General features: G+C 36.4%; 1 protein-coding gene across 2 annotated transcripts in view; it reads left to right on the top strand.

Annotated features, from left to right (window-relative positions):
• Positions 1–13,972, top strand: part of RNF24 (ring finger protein 24) — a 72,100-nt gene that overhangs the window by 22,684 nt on the left and 35,444 nt on the right. For both annotated transcript variants that reach the window (XM_033095420.1, XM_033095422.1), the window contains exon 2: positions 13,821–13,970. In XM_033095420.1, the coding sequence (XP_032951311.1) occupies positions 13,828–13,970 (143 nt within the window). In that variant the 5' untranslated portion in view covers positions 13,821–13,827. The remainder of the gene's footprint in view (positions 1–13,820; positions 13,971–13,972) is intronic.

The raw sequence follows: 13,972 nt of genomic DNA, 5'->3' as shown, positions 1-13,972 counted from the left end.
TTATTTGAAGGAACAGAAAAGGTATAACAAGTTCTCAAATAACATACCTATCAAAACATTTTCATGGGGCGGCCAGTTAGCTCAGTTGGTTAGAGCGCGGTGCTCTTAACAAAGCGGTTGTCGGTTAGATCCCCGCATGGGCCACTGTAAGCTGTGCCCTCCACAACTAGGTCGAAACAACTACTTGACTTGGAGCTGATGGGACCTAGAAAAACACACTTAAAATAAATAAAAGTTAAATATATATAAATATATATATACATATATATATATATATATATATATATATGTATATATAAAATTCTCTGGACATTTAAAAACAATTTTTTTTCCCAAAAAATTTCATACTGAAGATTTTTTCTTTTTATGATTCAGGTTTATAGTAATCCCAGTAAATCAGTAGATTAACATTACACCAACAATAAGTACTGTTTCCTTCAGCAACTGGAAGCACTTACCAAATTTTTAAGAATGACATTTGTTTGGTGCTCTGCAGGTGTCTATTATGCCCTCCTGTACAAGAATCAGGAGATGATGAGCCATTCATGTAAAATAAGATCTGGCTCTAAAGAAAGGCTCACTGGCCCATTCATCAAACTTGAGAGATGTTGACAATTAAACACCTGCATGTAATTAGAGTATGGTTTTGAGTGACATAGGCATTGCTTTCCTATTGCGTTTTTATTTCCTTTGTTGTGAGAAAAAAAACATGGATTTGAGGGAGGGGGAGTCAGTTTGTTTCCTAAAATTAAGTAGATACTGTATTACAGCTAGGGTTTAATTTCATGTTGATGATGAGAACTGCTTGTTATTTCTTACTTCTTTTCACTGCCTTTGTGTAATTATGATGTGACATTCATCCTGAGAGTATTTTCCTCCCTTACAACTTGTCTTTCCTTTCATCCTTCTATCTCAGCATTACTCTGTGCTCTTTTTCCTACAACCCATACTCTTAAGAGTTCCATCCTTAGTTACTCACAAGACTGTAAATTAAATACAAATCAATAATTAAATGCTAATAAGCAGACTATTTGTGAAATTATAATGCATGTATGGTTGTGTCTGGGATAGAGGTCAGAGGGGAATATGAGACATGAAATTTGAATTTCTCACCACCAAGGTCTCATAAAGATCTGATGGAAGGACTGAAACTGAAAATAGAGACTTTATCATTACAAAGAAACAGAGAAACGGTCTTTGTGGATCCAACACAGAATAATTACTGGGAATTTGGCATAGTAAATACAGACCCGCCAAAATAACAAACATCTGAAATAAAAAATGTTTAAGAAGACAAACTTCAATTATGATAAACAAAGATAGCACCTCAGACTTGATTTTAGAACTTTAGTAACACCAACAAAGAGAAAAGCTGTGCACAACCCAGAAAAGGCAGTGGGAATAGAAGAAATGGGGGAAAAAACCCAAACTGTCAATAATAGGTCCGATAAGGATAAAAGACACAAAGACTATTAAAAGGAACTGATAGAATGTAAAAAAAAAAAAAAACCTAAAGCACTGTGATAAAAAGTATAAAGAAATTTACAGCATCCCTTAAGGAAAAAATGGCATCAAATTAATGGGGTGGTTAGTAAAATTGAGGCTAAATGGAAAGATCCAGATTAAAAGTACAGATAAAATAGACAAATAGGTTATAACAGATCCTGTAGACCTAGTTTTTTTGCCCATGCAATTCCCCTCTACACAAGAGGAGGTGCAAATAGGAGGCCTCAGAAAAGGAAAAATTGAAGTTATTATAGAGAAAAAGAAACCTTTGCCTACAGATTGAGAGTTTGTGGAGTACTTACTTTCCAGATTTGACACTTAAAGACAGTATACCTACATACCTACTTATCAGTTTCATAAAACTTAAAAGAAGAAAAAACTGTCCTTTTGGAGAATAAAAGATAAGAACAGCCTCAGACTTTGCACTCAGATAATAGAGAGAAGATGCATTTAGGGAAATAGTTAAAGCATACCAGCCAAATTATCTTGCCTAGCTGTCTACCTTTTGAAGATAAAAGATTTTGAACTCTGATATCTTAGAAGAATTTCCAATAGCCAAATACCAGAGAAGATTATAAAAGACTGGAAATGCAGACGAAACTTCTGAACTACAAGTGGTGAGACTGGAGCACTTGGAAGAAAGTGAAGTGGTGGAATCATCCAGGAGTGGCGTCTTAGGTATTCAGGCACAGAACTTTTCCGTGCAGAATTTGCACCCGAGGAACTGCATTCCCGGGTCGCGGCTTCTACGTGTACAGAAATGCAACCTTACCTTTACTCAGGGATAACCAGGGTCTAGGAAAATCTTGCTAACCAAAGCTCAGAAGACTGCCAACGCATAGATTTGTCAAAAGAAATAGACTTTTCAGGTGAATTTGAACTTTAAGCATGGGTTAAATTTTTGCACTCTTTCCCTTAGGCAAGTCACGTAGGAAAAACAGAATTAAAATCAGTGTATAACTTTGGTGAATTTAGAGTTAACTAAAGGAATATAAGTGATTTTTAAGAAGTATTCCTATGCGAAACTTGAAGTATTATTCCCTGGTATAAGGATGTTTTCTAAGGGACCTAAGTTTGACATTCATTGGTGTACTCTGGATATGGCTTGAAATGTATGCTTAATCCTTGACATATAATCTGTACAGACAGATGTACTAACACCTTCTCCCTTTAAATCCTTTAATACTATTGTCTCTACCAGTTTTTATGTGCAGATGTAGACAAATATTAATCAAATACATCACTGATTTTTTACTTTAAATTCAAAAGATACAAAAATATATATTATATATGTATATTTATGATATTTATATGTATACACACACATACACACACAGAGGGTGCCAAAAATATGTATATGCATTTTAAGAAAGGAAAACTGTATTAAAATTATAATACTCAATATATACCAATAACAAAAGATGAATACAAGTCACATTTGACTTCTACAATTAGAAGAGGTGCTCAAAGTGGTTACGATCAGCGTCCAGATACTTCTGATTACGGCAAACTACTGCTTGAGCAACGTTGACCAAAGTGTCCACGTCTATACATTTTTTTGGCAACCTCTGTGTGTGCGTGTGTGTGTGTACACGTATACACACACACATGCACATGCACACACACATATCCATCCTCCCTAGGTTCCTTGTTCTCTCACCAAAAGCAGTTCACGTTACCAATTTCTTGGACATCCTTCTAGAGTTAGTTTATGTATATTCTAGCAAATTTCTGTATTCTTTAGTAGTCACATTTATCAAATCCAACTAGTAATAGATTTGTTTGCAGTTTAATCAGTGACACTGCAGAGCTATGTGATGAGCTGCAGAGGCTTCACATCTACCCCTGACTTTCAGTACAGACATATGTAGAACCTGCTGTCTAATTCTCTCAGGCTCAGGTTATTGCAGTCAGGCCAAGTACTAGCCAGTCCAGTAAGCCACGCTGTGGTTCATCAGCTGAACCTCAGTCACAGGTCTGAGAGAATGAGAGAATCTCTTCTTGCAATTGGTGACTATTCTAGGTGAATAAATCAGGGATGTATCCTGGTTTTCTAGTATTTGTAATTTGTTCCTCAGACCACCTTTGGTTATGTTAGAAAACATAAAAATTGCATCTTCTAAAGCACAGAGTTTAGGTACTGTCCCATTTGGGCAGGATCTTGTGAGACAACTTCCCAGTTTGCTGTTTTGTTGTCGGAAAGATGACCTAGAGTTCTGCTAGTTGGAAACAAAAGTTGTATTTGGTGATACGTGTTTTTTATGATCATTTTAGGTGATATATAAGTAATAAAAAACCCATGTTATATAAGTGAAAAACCCATGTCAAAAGTCACTATGTTCAGTGCCTATTTCGTGTATACTTTGCAGCTAGTTTTTCTGGAGTGCTCACTGCTCAGAGCTGAGTATTCTGTGGACACTTTATTAAGATTGATTTGTATGCAGGCAGTTAGTTGTACCTAACCCCAAAACTTTTTCCATGTTATGCTCCAAAATAAATACAGATGCTACTCGACTTACAATGGGGTTACGTACTGATAAATCTGTTGTAAATTGAAAATATCATAAATCAAAAATGCGTTTAATCCACCTAACCTACTGAACCTCATAGCTTAGCCTAGCCTACTTCAGACATGCTCAGAACACTTACATTAGCCCACAGTTGGACAGTTACCTTGAGTTTCATCTCAAGAGTCACTGCCTTCTTCTTCTCACCAGAAGCAGCAGACACTGATGGGCATTTTGCAGACATGAGATGTAAAAACACAAAATACATTATCCAAAAAATATGCTACTGGCAACACAGTAGCATATTGGTTGTTCATGCTACTGCTTTGCGTGACTGACTGCAAGCTGCAGCTCACTGCCACTGCCCGGCATCGTGAGAATGTATCATACCACATAGCCATAGCCTGGGAAAAGTTCAAAAGTCAAAGCATGGTTTCTCCAGAATGTGTATCACTTTTGCACCATCATAATTTAACCATCGTAAGTTGGGGACCATCTGTATACAAAAAGCAGTAGCTTTTCTCTATGCCAGGAATAACCAGCTTAGAAAATATAAAGGGGAAGAAAGATCCCATTCATAAAAGGAACAAAAATATATGTAATAACTGGGAATAAACTAAAGAAAAGTGTAAAGCCTGTATTAACAAAGCTATACAAATCTCCTGAGAGACATAAAATAATACTAGAATAAATTAAAAGACATAACAGGTGCCTGGATATAAGGATCCATTGTCCCTAAAGTAAGCTATAAATTTAACATACATTCAGTCAACTTCTCAACAGGTATTTTTTTTTGTTTATCTAAAAAAATTGTGAAGAATAGCCTTGAAAATACTAAAAAGGAAGAGTAATGGTGAAAATGTTGCCCTATTGTGTATGAATGGTTAGTGTGCTAAGGTTACATTAAAAGAAAGCACTAAGCGCTGGACATCATAGACAGCAAAAGGGAACACACTGCAAAATCCAGAAATTGTCCCTTGCATGTGTAAAACATATGACCCTGAAAAAGGTAGAATTTTAAGACAGTGAAGAAAGAATTTTATAAATGCTATTGGAACAAATGACTGACCATTTAGAAAACAATTTAGGTCTTTTTTTTCTCATGCCATAAAGTGAAGATGAATTCAATATTTAAATTTAAGATGCAAAACCATTTAAGTATTAAGAGAGAATATAAGTGAGTATTTCTCTATTCTGGTGTGAGGAAATCAAAGATAGAAACTGTAAAGCAGAGGCACAAACTCAGTGGCAACAGAGCCTGGCAAGAAATTAAATCATTCAAGTCCACTGGGTAAAAAAGAAAATCATGCCATTATCTTCTTTGAGAAAAATGACAGCATAAGCACAACAAAAAGGTTCAAAGTTAGAGAGTAATAGGGGTTGGTGGAAATTGTGAAAAATGAGAGCATGCTGACTTAGGCCCAGGGTTGTACTCACACTAGTCTGTAAGAACGCGCCCCCCATACTCCCAACTGTGCAACAACATGGCATCTTGAGGCCCTAAAACCCCTTACCTCCAAGCAATTGCTGCCACGCTAGAATGAAGCCCCAGAGTTATCAGATCTTCTGACTTTTTCCCATGGAAAGTTGAAAATTGCAAATTTTATGTTAAAGCTCCCAAATTTAAACTGTTATCTCAGTTTTTAAAAACTTTGTATAGGCAAAATAAAACATTCACGAGGCCAGATTCAGCCCACAGGCCTCAGAGTCTGTGAATTCTGCTGTATAGTTTTGGTTTTGGTTTCAGATTATGCTTAGCTCTTTAAATGAGTTGAGATGCTTCCCATCTTTTTTCCCCTCTATACTCTGGATATACAATTCCTCTGATTCCTCTGGATAGCAGAGGAATTATCTATAGACGATTAGATTGAGTTCCACCTCCATTACCATCAAGCGTCCGGGGCCTTTTCATGAAGACAGAGTTTCGTATTTTCAGGCTTTCTCCTTGAGCAAGTTTTGGTTATTTATATTCCTATAAAATCATGCATTTAATCTAGGTTTAAGTGAATTCTCTTATAGATTCTTATTTTAATCTCAGCATATCAATAGTTTTTAATCTCTTTCTCATTTCTTGATATATTGTTGGTTGGTTGATTTCAATTCTCCTCTGGATTTTTTCTTTGTTTTATTTTTATTTGACCTTTGTTAATTCCTTCTTCTGTTTTATTTTGTTTGATTTGTTCTTTTCTAGCTTCTGTGGTGCATTCTTTTATTTATTTATTTTCATAATTCTTTTTAGATTGATAATACAGATATTGAACATTATGAATTTTTCTCTCAGTGCTGGACATTTCCCCCTCCAGTGTGATTAATTTCTAAATGGTCTGTGATTTGCTTTGACTACCTCGTGGATCCAAGTCATTTCAAAGATTATTTTTTTAACTTCCAAGTAGTTAGTTTGGGGTGGAGTAGGAAGTTGTTTATCAGTGTGGAAGAGAAAGACTTAAATCTACAGAACAGCCTTACCCTTGTTTATTTTGCTTTTCTTGGTAACCTCCCATAACTGACTCTCCTCACCTCCAACATCTTTTGCCTTCAGCTGAAGATGGTATTTTAGGTTGTGGCTTGAGCCATTTTGGCAAGTTACTCAGTTTTTCTGGATCTCCCCCGTGTATACAGGAGGTATACATGTTATTAAACTTTTGTTTATTTTTCTCATATTAATCTGTCTTTTATTATAAGAACCCAGAAGAGTAGAGGGAAAATTCTTTTTCCTCCCCTACAGAGCAATAGGCCATCCCATGTGGCCTAGGTGTGCAGTAGGCTATACCATGTAGGTTTGTGTAAGTGCACTCTATGATGTTTGCACAGGGATGAAATCACCTAAGGACACATGATGCATTTCTCAGACTGTATCCTAGATGGATGTTAAGCGGCAACTATATTGTGATAAGAAACATACTATAATCCCTAGGGTAACCACTAAGAAAATAACTAAAGTACAGTTAAAGAAGCAACAAGACTCTCCTAGGCATTTATCTCAGGAATGAAAACATGTTCACACAAAAACCTATACCCAAATTTCATAGCAGCTTTTTTCGTAATAACCTAAAGCTGGAAACAAGCCAGATATCCGTCAGCAGATTAATGGTTAAGTAACCATGGAATACTACCCAGCAATAAAAAGGAACAAACTGTTGATACAAGCAAGAACCTGGATGTCTCTCCGGGGAATTATGCTGAGTGAGAAAAGCTAACTCCAAAAAGTTACATACTTTATGATTCCACTTATGTGTGTGTGTGTGTGTGTGTGTGTATAATATATATATATATGTATTTTTAAATTGACAACATTTTATACATGGAGAGCAGATTGGTCATTGCTGGAGGTTAGGTACTAAGGGCAAAGGGACAGAAGTATGCATGGTTATAAAAGGGTAACACTAGGGATCTTTATGGTATTGAAGGGTTCACTATCTTGTCTGTGATGGTAGATACACCCACATGCACACATACAGAAACGAGCAGGGAAATCTGAGTAAGGTTGGTATGTCAGTGTCTGTCCCGTTTGTGATGTTATAGGTATAAATAGAACCAATATATTGTTATAATTTTATGTGGTAAAATGTTACCATTGTGGGAAACTTCGCAAAGTAAATAAAGAATCTCCCTATTATTTCTTATTCTTTTTCCTTTACCTTTTGTTTATTTTAAGTGTGTTTTTCAAGGACCCATCAGCTCCAAGTCAAGTAGTTTTCAATCTAGTTGTAGAGGAGGGCACAGCTCACAGGGGCCCATGTGGGAATTGAACCGGCAACCTTGTTGTTAAAAGCACCGTGCTCTAACCAACTGAGCTAACTGGACGCCCCTTCCTATTGGTATTTCTTACAAATGCCTATGAATCTACAATTATCTCAGTAAAATATGTTAAGACAAAATGTTTTAAAATCCAAACAGAAATTAAAATGGTACACCAAAAAATGTCCAATTGATACTAAAAAAGTCAGAAAAAGGACATGAGACATAGGAAAAGAAATAGCAAAATGGCATATAAATCCAAGCATAGCAATAATAATATTGAATAAATTACTCCAATTGAAAGGCAGCCATTGGCTGACTGGATTAACAAAAAACAAGGTCCGACTATATACATCTACAAGAGATACACTTTAGTTTCAAAGACACAAAATGATGGAAAAAGATATAGCTTGCAAAGAATATGCATAAACGAGCTAGTAGAGTGGCTATGCCAATATCAGACAAAATAGACTCTAAAACAAAACAAAAATCACTAGAAACAAAGACATTTTATAATAAAACAGTTGATTCATTAGGAAGATATAACAATTATAAACATATACCAACCTAACAGCTGAGCCCGAAAATACATGAAGCAAAAACTGACAAAATTAAAGGGGAAAATAAATAATTCAACAATAATAGTTGAAAACTTCAATACCTCACTCTAAATAATGGGTAGAACAATTATACCAGGAATCACCAAACATACATAAGAGTTAAACACTAACAACCAACTTGATGTAACTGGCACTTATTGAACACTCTACTTAATGACAGCAGAATACACATTCTTCTTAAGCACATATGGAGCATCTTCCAAAGTAGACCATTTGCTAGGCGAGGGGTTGGTAAAAATTTTCTTAAAGGGATATATAGTAAATATTTTAGGCTTGTTGCCTATATGATCTCTGTTACAGCTATTCAACTCTGCCATTTTAACTCAAAAGCAGCCATAGAGAACACATTAACAAGTGGGTGTGACTGTGTTCCACCTAATTTTATTTACAGAAACAAGTCGGTTATACATAGTTTGCCAAACGTTATGCTGGGTCATAAAACAAGTCTCAATAAATTTAAAAGAATTGAAATCTATCATGATGGAATTAAATTAGAAATTGCCAAAAGGAAATTTGGGAAACCCAGAAATATTTGGAAATTAAACATTACACTTTGGAGTAGCCCAAAGATTAAGGAAGAAAACACAAGGAAAACTGGAAAACATTTTAAGCTGGATGAAGAGGAAAACACAGCAAACCAAAATAATGAGATGACTTCCCAAAGCAATCTGCAGATTCATTTCAATCCTTATCAAAATTCCAATCATCTTTTTGCAGAAAATGAAAAGCCAGTCCTGAAATTCTTATGTAATTGCAAAGGGCCCCAAATAGCCAAAACAATTTTAGGAAAGAAAAGCAAACGAAAAAAAACAGAATTGGAAGACTTCACTCTTCCCAATTTCAAAACTTATTACAAAGCTACAGTAATCAAAACTGTGGTACTGGCATAAAAATAGACATATACACCAGTGTAGTAGATTTGAGAGTCCAGATATAAATCCGAAACATCTGTGACCAATTGATTTTCGACAAGAACGTGAAGACCATTCAATGAGGAAAGAATAGTCTAAAAAACAGTGTTGGACAACTAGATATTCACATGCAAAAGAATAAAACTGGACATCTCCCTCTTATCCTATACAAAAATTAACTGAAAATGGACCAGTGACCAAAATATAAGAGCTAGAACTCTTAGGAAAAAACATAGAAGTACATATCTACATAACCTTGGATTTGGCAATGGAGTCTTAGATATAACACCAAAAGCATGAGCCACAGAAGAAAAAAAGATAAATTAGACTTCACAAAAATTAAAAAATTTTTATGCATCAAAGGACATTATCAAGAAAGTAAAAAAATAAACTACAAAATGGAAGAAAATGTTTGTAAATCGTATGTTTAATAATGGTTTAGTATCCAGAATACATAAAGAACTTACAACTTAATAAAAAGACAGCCCAGTTTAAAAATGGGTGAAGTACTTAAATAGCCATTTCTTCAAAGATACACAAATGAAATAAGCACATAGGAAATGCAAATCAAAACCACAATGAAATACCACTTCACATCCATGAGGATGGGTATTTAAAAAATAAAAAGCACAGAAATAAACATGTATTAGTAAGGAATGAAGAAATTTGAATCCTCATACATTGCTGGTAGGAATGTAAAATGGTATACAGCCACTGTGGGAAACAGTTTGGTGATTCCTCAAATAGTTCAGCATAGAATTATCATAAGACTCAGCAATCCACTCCTAGGAATATACCCAAAAGAATTGAAAACAAGCAAATCCTTGTACACAGATGTTCAAGGGATGAATGGATAAACAAATTGTGGGATATACATGTTTGGAATATTATTCAGCCATAAAAAGAAATGAAGTACTGACATACTACAACATGCATGTGAGCCACAAAAACATGCTAAGTGAAGGAACAGATACAAAAAGTCATATATTGTATGATTCCATGTATATGAAATACCTAGAATACGTAAATCCATAGAAACAAAGTAGTTTGGTGATTGCCAGATCTGGGGAAAGGGAAGGCATAGGAAGTAACTGCTTCATGGTACAGGTTTTATTAAATTTAGAGTGATTAAATTCTTTGGACCTAGATAGAGGTGGTGAGTGCACAACATTGTGAAGGCACTAAATGCCACTGAACTGCTCACTTTAAAATGGTAATTTTAATGTTATGTGAATTTTACCTGTTTTTTATGCATATGCAGGGTGTATGTGCTTAAGAAATTGTGATAAGCCAAACTGTTGAAAGTTATATTCAAAGGTATTACTTTTGTAATAATCATTTGCTACTTGACTTCAGAAATTTGTTTAACAAGTTATTTCTTTTTAATTTTTTTATTGGGGAACAGTGTGTTTTTCTAGAACCCATCAGCTCCAAGTCAAGTCGTTTTCAATCTAGTTGTGGCGGGCGCAGCTCATTGGCTCATGTGGGAATTGAACCAGTGACCTGGGTGTTATGAGCATTGCACTCTAACTGAGTCAACCAGCCGCCCCTTAATAAATTATTTTTATTAAACCATCACTCAAAAACTAGGTAATTGGTAATTACAAAAAATGAATGGGACATAGTTAGCAGAGGTTAGAGTTAAATTTATAGCTATAAGTGTCTATGTTAGGAAAGAATAAAGAATTCAAATCAATCACCTAAACTTCAATATTAGAAGCTAGAAAAAAAGGCAAACTAAACCCAAAGCAACTGGAAGGCAGGATATAATGAAAATTATTAAATCACACCTCCTCTGTGGATCTAAATCTCATGTACTCTGTCCCTTTTGTATCTTGGTGAGAAATCCCCGATAAAATGCTCATCCTCCTGTCTCTCTCTCTCTTTTTTTTTTTTTTAAATAAACTGATTAGATGGTTTGAAATATGGGGTGAGACTAGAGATTTCAGGAACTATGAATTGCATACGGGGGAAGAAGGTTTTCATGCAGATGAAGTCAGATATGCCAAGTAAGATCCAACAGTGCACTCACTGTATATTCTATTTCTCCTCTCTCCCACAAGGAGCAATTGCTAAATAACTTTTGTATTTGTAATACCTAAAAGGCAAAGAATGCGTATTTACTAGGATGATGAATAGTAGCTCTCTTTTTTAAAGATTGTTTCATTTTAAAAGCTTATTAATACTCATGCTGAAAAGATATTATAATGAAAATATTATAAAACTATGTATCACTAGACTGGGATTAACATTTTTGGAATAATACACCATCTATTTAGACTGTTGGGCCAACATATCAGTCGTAGCTAAGCAATTTCATTTACCAAAAGAAAGGGGGGAAATTCTTAAAATATATTCTGCATTAACATGTCTTCTTCCAACCCCCACCCCCCTGTAACACCCTGCCAAGAAGGGACAACTCAGTCTCAGCACCCAGCTCCCAAGAGCACTGAAGCAGATGTCCCTTCTGATGACAATGCCACCTCCAATAAACACTCTGTGTGTCTATGTCTCTTCAGAATTCCCCAAGAATTCCTTGGTGGTGCCACCCAATGCAAGGACCCCTTCAGGGCAACATTCTCCTACCACTGGCGCACTCCCAGCCGGCCTATATTGCTGGCTGCTTTTGGCCAGGATAGGTGTCCAATTCCTGTGTGTGGAAGCCAGGTTGGCAGGACATTTGACACAGAGCTTGGCGGTGTGTGCAGAGGGGCTCCCTGAGAAAGAAGCCCTGGGTTTAGTGGAATCCTCTCCAGAGACTTGATCTTCATTAGGGCTTCTCTTATGTTATTTACTACTGTGATGTAATGGCATCCTTCTCCCCGCCCCTGCTAAAATGCACATGTATGCGCATGTACACACACACTAACACAGAAAAGTCTTAAATGAGATGAGAAAATCGAGGGATAGATAGGTCAGGTACTGACGTCTAGCTAGTGACATCCTGGGAACAACATCCAGAGTTGCTAACTGCAAACCTGCTCCTTTCCTGCCACACCACTTTGTATCTCTTTGCATATTTCTCTATTAGCCCTCTCAGCATGAATGTTTAAGCTCTTATTTCTTAAACAGAGTTGTTTTACCAAGTCCAGTTTGTCTGGTGAGGGATATTTTAAGGTATTGAAGGATATCTCTAAGGGATTAAAATGGGTTGCTAGACCCAATTCCAAAATGGGGTTGGGGAGTTTTGCCCCTACACCAACAATTCTCAGATACTAGCAGGGTGTCCAAGAATTCAGCAGAATTCTGGTGCTGTCTACCCAGAGATAGCATCAGATTCCGTAGGTTAATGGTTCAGTCCTACAAGACTGTCCACGGTCATACACCAGACACTAGCCTCAAGCCCATTCTCTTACCTGTGTTTCTGACCCTCTGGCTGTGGATCGCAGGCTCCAATGACCCCCTCCAACTCCGAATGCCAATCACAAGTCCAGGTGTTCTAACCAACTGGCTATAACTCAGTTTCCCACAACCCTTCCTTGGTTTTGATTAATTTGATTATTTTAGAACGGCTCACAGAACTCAGAGAAACATTTTACTTACTAGATCACTGGTTTATTATAAAAAGGATATAACTCAGGAACAGCCAGATGGAAGAGATACATAGGGCAAGGTGTGTGGGAAGGAGCTTCCATGCCTTCTCCAGGCACGTCACCCTCCCAGCATCTGCATGTGTTCACCAACCCAGAAACTCCAAAGAAGGACCGACTGGCTGTCCTAGGTTTTTATGGAGGCTTCATTACACAGTCATGATTGACTAAGTCACTGGCCAATGGCAATTGAGCTGAATCTCCAGCCCTCTCCCCTCCCCAGAGGTCAGGGAGTGGGACTGAAAGATCTTGTAGTTGGCTCCATTGGCAACCAGCCCCCATCCTCAGGTGGTTTCTAAAACACCTTATTAACATAACAAAAGACACTATTTTCCCTCTCAACAATCAAGAAATTCCAAGTGTTTCAAGATCTGTAAGCCAGAAATTATGGACAAAAAGCATATATATGTACACATACACACATATAATTTGTATCTTAATTTTTCCCACATATCTTTATATTACCCTTGGCATTAGAATTTATGGAAAATTCCAGAAATAAACAATTCATAAGTTTTCAGTTTTGTGCTATTTTGAGTAGCATGGTGAACTCTCTCACCGTCCAGCCCTGGAAATGAATCATCCCTTTGTCCAGTATGTGCGCGCTGTACGTATAGTACAAGATACTTGGAGAGCGAGGGACAGACCACATTCACATAACTTCTGTTACAGTATATTGTTATAATTGTTCTCTTTTACTTTAGTTATTGTTAATTTCTTACTGTGCCTAATTTATAAATTAAACTTTATCAAAGATATGTGTGTATAGGAGGAAAAAAGCATGTATATAGGGGTCTATACTCCTCTGTGGCTTCAGGAATCCACTGGGGGTTTTGGAATGAAGCCTCTGGGGATAAGGAGGAACTACTGTACATGTATAAAGATAATGCTATCTTGGTTTTTAGTCTTTATAACCTAATTTTTTTCCATTCTCTTTTCCCCCCACAGTTCATCCATGAGCTCAGATTTCCCACATTACAACTTCAGGATGCCTAATATTGGATTCCAGAATCTGCCTCTCAACATATATATTGTGGTTTTTGGCACTGCTATATTTGTCTTCATCCTTAGTTTACTCTTCTGTTGCTACTTGATTAGGT

This window comes from Rhinolophus ferrumequinum, chromosome 23 (genome assembly GCF_004115265.2).
Source record: "Rhinolophus ferrumequinum isolate MPI-CBG mRhiFer1 chromosome 23, mRhiFer1_v1.p, whole genome shotgun sequence".
NCBI classification, from domain to species: domain Eukaryota; kingdom Metazoa; phylum Chordata; class Mammalia; order Chiroptera; family Rhinolophidae; genus Rhinolophus; species Rhinolophus ferrumequinum.
Note: the sequence above shows the minus strand (reverse complement) of the source record. Positions and strands in the feature narration are given on the sequence as shown.